The 10,841-nt window shown below is 36.8% G+C and overlaps 1 protein-coding gene across 1 annotated transcript; it reads left to right on the top strand.

Annotated features, from left to right (window-relative positions):
• The first annotated feature begins 229 nt into the window (after nucleotides 1-229).
• On the top strand, nucleotides 230-850 carry LOC145294178 (protein CFDP2-like). Its single transcript, XM_080141285.1, has one exon. It carries the CDS (start codon nucleotides 230-232, stop codon nucleotides 848-850), a length of 621 nt encoding a protein of 206 aa, XP_079997411.1.
• The last annotated feature ends 9,991 nt before the right edge of the window (nucleotides 851-10,841 follow it).

Here is a 10,841-nt window from a genome sequence, read left to right on the forward strand (position 1 = left end):
GATTAGAGTATGATGGTCGTGCTCTTGCTGAAGAGCGACAGCATTGCGAGCACTGCTTGTCCCACCTGGGGAGAGACCTAGAAAAGGTGAACTAAATATTGCTCGTTCACGCACATTCCTGGGTGGCTAGCCGCGGTCGGTGGGAATCCACAACAGCGGCACGAAGACAAGAAACCAACCAAGAACCTTACTCTGGCATCGTGGAATGTCATAACCCTGATTGACAATGATGATAGACCGGAACGAACAACAGTCCTCATCTCTAGAGAGCTGGACCGCTATAAGATTGTCATTGCAGCACTACAAGAACTACTGGGCAGGCAAACCTTTTCGCGAGCGAAGAGAAGCGGGGGTTGCATTTGCAATCTCAAACAATCTTGTGAAAGAACAGGAATCACTACCAACGGGTAAAAGTGATCGTTTCATGACAATGAGAATTCACATTGGCAAGCAAAGATACATGACAATTATCTCTGCATATGCACCAACGATGACAAATGACCCGGAGGCTAAAAACTATTCTATCAGTCTCTTGGCAATCTGCTTTCTGAGATTTCTGAAGCTGACAAACTCAGTGACTTCAATACTAGAGTGGGAAAAGATCACCACATGGCCACAGACAATGTGTAAATTAGGAAAAGGAAAAATGAACTCGAATGACGAACTGTTGCTATTAAAGTGCCCCAAGCACGGACTTGCTATAACAAACACGTTCTTCAACTATCCAGAGAAATGGTACTGTTCGTGGAAATATCCGAGATCCAAGCACGCCACTCTGTTGGATTATGTAATCACAAGAATAGAAGATCTAAAGGACTTTCGCAGTACCAAAACTATTAGAGGAGATTAATGTTGCACTGATTACTACATGATCCGTGCCAGATGCAACATAAAACCAAAGCCTCCTCCGTTCAAGAAGAAAGAACCAAAACCACCAAAGAAACTAAATACCGAATCACTAAAAACCAAAGTGTGAAAGACAAACTAGCACACAAAATATCTGATAGTCTCACAACACCAACTGTCACCACAGGAGAACAGTGGGAAACAATGAAAAATGCTGTGTTCACTTCTGTATTTTAAGTCCTTGGTAAACCAAGTAGGAAACATGCAGAATGGTTTGATGAATCCAACAAAGCGATTATGGCACTAATTCAAAAGAAAACCTACTGTTTGAAAAGACCCTGAAAGACAGATGCACAAGAGCAACAAGTACAAAGTGTAAAATTTAAACCTTCCATTATTCAAATTTATTTCTTCTCTCTTTCCGTTTTCCATCGTTTTTTCGGCAAGTTTAATATCGTTTCTTTTCAATTTTTCTTTTTTTTTTCTTTCCTCTGTTTCCGTTTGCACGATCTTTCAATTTTTTCATTCATTTCTTCTCTCTATCCGGCTTTTCTCTTCCTTCGGCAAGTTTAACATCGTTTCTTCCTTTTTATGGGATTCTCCAATGACACCAGATCGAGCCACAGTAACGCGTGCCAGGGTATAGCTTGTTATTATTTTCTTTTTTGTGAACGCCAGAGTATATGTAAGCGAGACATGTTACCGGTGACAACTATACCGGGATAAAAATACAGATTTATTAGCCATTTGTGTTGGGTTTCTTAAATAAATTTGTGAAGGAAATATTTCTTTGTGATAACTTTTTACATCATTTACAACTTTCTTGAAATGTAATGCTTTACGGTTCCAAAATCAACCTACCAAATCACACACACACATATATATATATATATATATATATATATATATATATATATATATATATATCAGAATTCTTAGAATTCAGATAAAATTTCGAAAAATGTAATTTTACGAATTAATTAAACTGATTCTCGGAAACGTGCGAGTAAAATATTCATTTTCAGCACTATTTCAATATTTGATATTTTTGTGCTTCGAATACAAATTATTGATACATGACAGCTCTTATTTATATAACCTAGTGAGTACGCAACCAATGTTTTACTTCAGTGTTTGAATAGTTCTTAAATATGAAATAATATTGATATTTTCACAATATATATATATATATATGAATATATATATATATATATATATAATATATGTATATATATAATATATATATATATATATATATATATATATATATATATAATTCTATATAGCACTTTATTCGGAAGAATTTATGGTAAAAATTGTCCCCAGGTCCTGGATATGACCTTAAACTATATCTTGTGGTGAAGCCCCAACTTGCGGGATTTGGGGAGTGTGAAGCCACCCTTTATTGCCATTGCTCCCAGGTCCACTCTGACCCGGAGTGGTAGTACTCGTTAGGATTCCAACTATGGGGTAAATAGAAACCGACTTCAAAGCAACAAATATATTCTATTTAATTTTTTTTTCTTCAAAATCTTTGAATTCGGCATTAAATAACTTGAAAAGGGTTAATATGTCGTAAAACAAAAACAACCAACCAAAAATTGTCCCCTAATTCATATGTATAAATTATCTCAACTTAATTACGTTGGGTTTTTATAACAGTATTTACAAACATCCTCGTGTTAGATAAGGAGAGATAGAATGGTGCACAACAATGGTAATAGTAAATTTAAAAAAAAACGATCTGTAATCATAATCCTATTCGTGTTATAAGTCACATTTTACGAGATGAACAAGATAACAATTCAACCCCTATTATGATCTCCCCTTATAGCAGAGAGGAATTGCCAGACATGATTTTAGGGTCTTGTAAATAATATTTGACGAACTTGGAACGCTGCCTAATGCACTTATGAATAGTTGGATATTCAGGGTAGAATAGACTATTAAATTCGCGTTAGTACTTAAGTGTTTGAGGTTTATGGTAAAGGTGCCAAGAGAGTTGAATACTGGAGAGATTTTCTGTCATTGAATACGCACCGCCAACGGGAGGTGTGGAAATGCACGGGTGGTAAGATACGAGGTTCGCCTGCGCAGCAGTAGAATAAATAAAAGTCTAATAAATGACAGGCAGGTTGATTGTGTGGCATTCAAACGCAGGAGCTAATACACCTGAGATTAAATATGCACAAAGAATCATGGGCACCCCGACGCGAATCTCTGTGCTCACGTAGTGTCATAACCTTTTTTTACATGGTAGTCACTACTTAACAAGGCCCGGAAGCCACTCGGGGATAAAGGTTATTCCGTGAATATTAATCAATGGGATAATATCGTGGTAATCGCTAGTAATAGCGATTTGATAAAGTGTCTTACTTAAAGGGGCGGTTTATCAGGAATTTGTTTATGTTGGACTTGAAGACATCAAAGCTGTAGTCAGATGGGAAACAGGCAAAAAGAAGAAAGTTCCACAGGCGTGCACTTTTAAGAAAGAAGCTTTGTTCATGGAATCTACGTTTTGATTGAGGCACATATAACGAGTGGGGAAATTATTGGTTTCATCTAGATGGTTGTTTTTCGTGAAAGATTGGCTAGGGGGGACATCTGCGCTGATATTAAACTGCTCACTTATGTGCGCATAAGGATCAAGGCAGAGGTTTATTTTACGCACACACACATACTCACGCAGACACACAAGCCACACACACACACACACACACACATATATATATATATATATATATATATATATATATATATATATATATATATATATATTAAAAGGGAGAGAGGCACGAACACATAGAACTATTTTATATATGCACGTATATAAAAACAAAACATTAACACGTAAATACATGCATAGGGTTGACATGTTTCACTTCTTGATATATCCCATTACTTGAATCAATTTTATAAAAATCGCCTACACATGGTATCGACGTTGACGCTTTTCAGCTGCAATAATGCAAATTTGTAATAATTTTCTGCTGTTAAACATTTGGAAATATTTACGTTTCCTGGAGTCATATATGTGAGCATTCTAATGAAAATATGTTCGCTCTCTGGCATAACACCTGTGATCATCTAATATAATAAAGTCCAATTCTAGTCTGTATGTTTGCTTATCACAATTTCATTAATATCTGCAAAAGTTACATTCTAGCACAAATTAATGTCCATACTGAAAACGAATTCAAACCACTACACTTTTATTCCTTTCGCATTTCTATATCTACAATTTAATCAAAAGAAACCTACATAAATAAAATGTGTATTATTTATATTATTTATTCAAATAATTTGTTTATATTATTTATTTATATTATTTATTTATATTATTTATGTATATTATTTATTCGAATTATTTATTTATATTATTTATTTAAATTATTTATTTATATTATTTATTCAAATTATTTATTTATATTATTTATTTATATTATTTATTTGAATTATTTATTCATATTATTTATTTAAATAATTAACAAAAGTTTTATAACTTCATTTCTAACTTAATTTTGTAGAACGTGACACACAGGTTTCACCGAAAGACAGATTTAATAAAGGACACAGACATATATATGTGTTTGCGCGCATGTATGTGTGCTATTATATAATCAATAAATACATGTTTTTTCATGTCAAGTTTTCCTCTGAGCGCTAATCTATAGTCCCCCCGCCCTCGTCAAACTTATACGAAAAAATACTCGACTAGCTGAAAGCACTATCAATAATTTTCCCCACCGTTTATCTGAGCCTTAACCTAAACGTAGATTTTATGAACAAAGCTTCTTTCTTAGAACTGGGCGCCTGTTGCACTCTCTTCCGTTTCCTTGCTTTTCAGGTAAGTACAATATGATCGTCTTTAAATCCAACGCGAACGAGTCCTTGATGAGTCGTCCCCTTAAGTTGTCCAATTTACCAACTTTCCACTACAAACGATTACTATGATAGTATTCCATTGACTACTTCACACTCATTAACCATTATTCTCGAGTGGCCTGCGAGCCTTGATAAGTGGTGATCCATTTGTAAAATAATAATAATAATAATAATAATAATAATAATAATAACGATGCGGCCTTAATTCAGAAACACTGGTCAATCATTGAATGTTGTTAAACTTGATTTTTACTAAAGTATCATCAACAATATGATATAAAATATTTCCTTTGAATAAATATCGTTTGATATTTAAATGGTAAATCCTATTTCGGTCACGTACATCCTTTGAAACAAAAGTGATGTTGCTATCATTTTCGTATAACTTAAATTTACTTCAACCATGCGTATTTAAAAAAAAAACAACTAACGCACTAAATTATAGAAAGTTTCATCATAAACATTTCATAATTAATGCATTTGCTGTAAAACTTGAATTTTATATATCATGCAAATAATTCCTCGTCATTTAAGAGAAACGTATTTTATTGACTTTGTTTTGTTCCAAAATGTATCAGTTCTAAATAATAGATTTCCGCACTGCATGATATCGGAACGTCAACATACAGGGTGGGACAATAAAATTCTCGCCCTAAAAAGACGGCGTGATTCTATTTCTGTTTTATGGAAACCGGTTTTCGTTTTTGCTGCAGACCATCTACTAGTTACCCAGTTGTGTACAAAGCTCAAGAGTGATAGGAGCCTTATATCATGTCTGAAAGTGGCCCAATGTTCAACGAGTAGGATCAGAGATGCGCCGCTGTACAACATATGTTCTCTACCAATAATGGTTGTGACAACAGGGCCATTTCCAGCATCTTCAAAATTTAAATTCGAACGGTTTAACGCTTGGAAGCACAGCTCAACGAAGTTTCCGACTATGCTTATGGTCTTTGGTGTGGTTTCAAGTGAGAGGCACATCATGCCACATGTTTAAAGTGGGTTTGAAAGTCAACACCAATGTGTACTTAGATGTGCCGAAGAGTGTACTGATCCCCTGGTGCAATCAGGTGGCCGCTATCAGACTCCGAGTGTGGTATAGGACTCTGCGCCGGAACACAAGTCCACTCGCCTTGGATTCAAAATGAATGCTACAACTTTGTATTTTTCTCATGCCGCACAAGCAGTAAGTTCTTTGATGAGACCGGAGCGCATACGAAATAAATGTTTCTATTTTTATCATAGTTGGATCATAATACTTGACATTTGTATTTAAAACGTTAAGGCCATTTCAGCAGTTGTTTCTCTACGGTGTAATGTAGACTACAATATATTGTAGACAAAGTCACTATGGAAACGCATGCAAATTCTCTTTCCGCTGTATCACGGTAGGTTCCCCATTAGAGCAGGCAATTAATATGTTTTATTAAAAAATGGTCTATTTCACTGATTTCCATGAAAATAAAATATTAGAAGAATTAAAAATTCGTTGATTCTCATTCAATCACGAACAATGTCAAGTTTTCCTGCTAGTACACACACACACACACACACAGATATATATATATATATATATATATATATATATATATATATATATATATATATATATATATATGATGAAGCACCTGATCAATAAGTTAATTACAAATATGTTAGGGGTGCTAAATGCCTTGATGAATGTAGCACTTCAGTTCATCAACGAAGTTAAAACTTTCACCGTTGTCAATTGCTGTGGAATATATATTGGGGAAACGCGACTTTTCAAGATTCTGTGTTATTCTCGCGAACCAATAGTAAAGAATATTTAACCATCAAGTAGGGCTATGACAAGAGCATATTCTTTCTACTGTTTTGACTCTCGAGTATATATCCGACACAGTTGGACACAGTTAATCAACTGAGAACAACATATGGCATAAGGGTCTACTTCACAAGATTTCCAGCTATGGTATATCTGGAAATGTTTTCTCAATCATTAAATCATGTGTCTCCGATAGGCTCATAAGAGTAGTGATAGATGAACAAAAATCGGAGGCCTGCAATATAAATGCTGGAATCCCTCAGGGGTCAATCCTGGGCCCAACTCTCTTCCTGATCCACATCAATAACCTCCCTAAACACATACTTACATCATTCGTTGACATCTATGCTGATGACACGACCATCTACAGCAACACACCAAAGGCTGTAAATGAAAAAAGTTCTCTCTGATTCTCTCTCCTCTGATCTCGAGCGCGTGGTTCAGTGGGGGAAGACGTGGCTGGTTACCTTTAATTCATCTAAAACCAAAATCTTATCTTTACATCATCAACGCTCTGATCCCCATCTGGCATCAATGGAAATGGATGGCTCTCGTCTAGGTGAGGCTCCGTGTTTTGACAAGCTTCTGGGTTTGACCTTTACTCCTGATCTGAAATGGAACACGTACATCAAGTCTGTTGCCAAGGTTGCTGGAAAGATGGTGGGATCCTTCTACCGCTCCAGAAGATATCTCATTACTGATGTAATTCTCTATCTATACAAAAGCCAAGTACGTCCAAGGATGGAATACTGTTGCCATATCTGGGCAGGAGCTGCTAAAAACAGCCTATCCTGCCTTGACAGGGTACAAAATAGACTTCGTGGCTTAGTGGGGGATGCCCTTTTCTCTACCCTGCAATCTCTCTCCCACAGAAGAGACTTTGCGAGTCTATCCTTGTTTTATCGTTATTTCCATGGCAGGTGCTCGTCTGAAGTCCAATCTCTGGTCGCCCCTCGCCAATCTTTCACGAAAAACACCCGTCCAGCTGAATCCACTGTGAAAAATTTCCCCCACTCTTTATCTGTGCCTAAATCAAAACGTGGATTCCATGAACAAAGCTTCTTTCTTAAAACTGCACGCCTGTGGAACTCTGTTCCGTCTGCCTGCTTCCCACCGGACTACAACGTGGATGTGTTCAAGTCCAACGTTAACAAATTCCTTATGAACCGCCCCCTTAAGTAAACACTTCATCAAATATCCACACTAACGTAATTACTTGTAATACCTCTTATCCCTGAGTGGCTTCCGGGCCTTGATAAGTGGTGATCACTGTGTGAAAATATATATATATATAAAATATATCAACTGATACACACTCGAAAGTCACAACAATGAAAATAATATGCTGTTGTCCTAGACTTAGTAATAACTGATCAAAAAAAGAAGATAAAACAAACTGTAAAAGATACAAAATTGACCTTAGGTTGAAGGAAATAATCTGTGTTTTGGCATGTGAGTAAGCAAGTCAAGGTCTATACTACAGCATTCCTGAGTCGACATTATTAAATACCAGTGGCAATTTAAGTGTATGTACAGAACGACAGGAAACAAACGCCGAGGGAAGCGGATAGCTCATACAGCGCCTAGAATTCTCAAATGGTCACCCATCTAGTACCAACCAGGGTCAACGTTGCCTTATTTCGGCGATCTGATGTGAACCGGTGTGATTATGCCGTATATATATATATATATATATATATATATATATATATATATATATATATAGCAATAAACAATACTTAGTAAAAACCTGAAAACGGTGTGCAGTACTATTGTTGTGCAAAGATATATTAGTCGAGCAAGTAACTGCTCGACGAACAAAATGTTACTTGGAGACTGCTATTGAGTAATGACGCCGTAGCTACTGCTTGAAAAACAAATTTTTAATTTTCTCGACAAATATTTAATGCATTTCTTTGGAATAGTAATAATAATAATCTCCATGTTCTTCTGTTTCATTTCAGATATTATTTTATATAATTTGATATAATATCGATTAAAAAATATTTTTAAAAAATCGATCCTTAAGGGTTTTCCAACCGAGAGACTATTTATACTACAAACTTGGCCTTCGGGACAAGATAGTATCTGTTCTTCAGATGCTGCACTTCCATTTATTGTTCTCTGTCAGAGGAGGAGAAATCACTCACGACTGAGACAAATTTATTTTTCTTCCTTTTCTCCACGTTAAAAACGACTCTGGTGTCTAACTCTTTCCAGTGGGGGGGCATTGTAAATAGGGACTATTTATACTACAATAACATAACATTTAACTGTCTTCTAAAACTACTACTACTACTACTACTACTACTCTTTAACAGTGTCACTGACTGCTTGCGAGAATTAAAGAGAGAAAGGGAGAGACAAAGAGAGAGAGGTGAGCGTGAAAAAAATGCAGTATGTTTATATACACACTCTCTCTTTCTATTTCTCTCTCTCTCTCTCTCTCTCTATATATATATATATATATATATATATATATATATATGTTTTGATGCATTGAATGTATCGAAATTTATCGGCAACTGATAAAGCTATGTATTATTGTGTTTTTTAATGAATATGATCCGCACCTTTCAAGGTCGTCGCTTAGTATCGAGAAAAAATCGACGCGACAATGGAATTTGTGTTATGGAATTATTCGTACTAATACTACATGCAGACGCGCACACACGACCATTACAGCGTGTTGTTTTCGTTCTTTCTTTTTTTTTTTTGTTTAACGACATTCTGTACCGTGATTGTGTGTGTGTGCGTATATTTATAACCTTCCTAGAGCTGGTGACTCAAACAAATTACCGGTTGCCAACCCTAAACTGCTTAAGGAGGAGATGGTTCTGTCTATCTCCCGGTTTTCATGCTCGTTCTTTGCCTATTAGCCAGGCGTAGAGGTGCTATCACAGGGACTCGACAAAATCACCCAGTGGTCGACCTTGTTTCCTGACTAGGGCAATGAACGCAATTTTCCCCACTCCCGCCACACCCCATCCCTCTAAACTGGACACTGGGGGTGCTTCAGTATCATATAAGTCGGTACAGTTGGACTGAGTTGACTTTTGTCTGATGGGTTGTGAGTACCAGCTTTACAGTTCCTGGAAACTGTTTCTGATATTGCAGGTGTCCTAACTCTTTGGTAACGCTTAGAGTGGCTGCTCCATCAACAATTGTACAATATAGGGATGTTTGTAGTGTAATGCTGCGCATGGAAAGGGACCCTGCACTCATCCCCGGTGGGCCTTTATGAGGCCACAATCCTGTAGGCAAAGGCAGCTGATGGTGTACTTGTATTGCATGTCTGATATTCTGCACAACCACTAGTCCAGCAATCCAGCATCCCTCACTCTCAGGCTTGCATTTACGAATATCCAAAGGTTTAGAACTAACTTAAACTAACTTTCACTCCTCCATTCCCTCTAACAATTTTAACATGCCTGGTTATCTCCCACTCTGCCGCAAGGACAAAGACAAACATATGCACGGACTTGGAGTCTATATAAGTAACACACTCCCCCTGACGAGAAACAAAACTAGAATCAGACAACCAGGCCTTTATGTGCTTCAGACTAAACATGCAACACAATATTAGCTACTTGTATTTTCTCTACCGCTCTCCCTGGACCCAAGACTGCACCCTAATATACAAAGTCTCTGACAGCATACATATAGCACTCTCCCTCGATACTAGCACACAAGTACATGTATTTGGTGACTTTAATGCCCACCACAGTAACTGGCTTGGGTTCTCTACTTACACAGACGCAGCTGGTAGCACAACACATAACTTCTCTATATCTCGTTCCCTATCACATACGGTTACATTTCCGACACATTTTCCAGACCAGCAAAATCAACATGCTTCAATTTTAGATATATTTCTGACCACAGTTCCCTATGATTGTACAACGAATGCCCACAGCCCACTCGGAAATGCTGATGATACTGTGATAATGGTAGAAATCGCCCTAAATTCTTGACCCAAAACTGAAGACCCATTGCTCAAAACAACGAGGGATTACAAAAAAGCTTACTGGGAAGAAATCAGGGATCTCATCAGAAATGCTCAATGGAGAAATATATTTTCTCTTCCAGCTGAACAGTACGCAAATAAAATCACTAAATGGTTCAAAACAGCAACTGAAGCACATGTTCCCACACGGAAACTCTATAGCAAGCCCCACTCTCCCCAATGGTTTACTTCTATTTGTGCAGCTGCCATTGCTCAAAGGCAGCATGCGCACCGCAGATTCAACCGACATAAGTCCAGTTCAAACAGACAGAAGTACATAGAAGTTATAAGTAATTGTAA

Source organism: Euprymna scolopes, chromosome 15 (genome assembly GCF_053919585.1).
Source record: "Euprymna scolopes isolate OS-2025 chromosome 15, ASM5391958v1, whole genome shotgun sequence".
In the NCBI taxonomy this organism is placed as follows: Eukaryota; Metazoa; Mollusca; class Cephalopoda; order Sepiida; family Sepiolidae; genus Euprymna; species Euprymna scolopes.

Excerpts from the sequence above, each read along its gene's own strand:
- LOC145294178 (XM_080141285.1), top strand. The coding sequence starts at position 230 with ATGATAGACCGGAACGAACAACAGTCCTCATCTCTAGAGAGCTGGACC.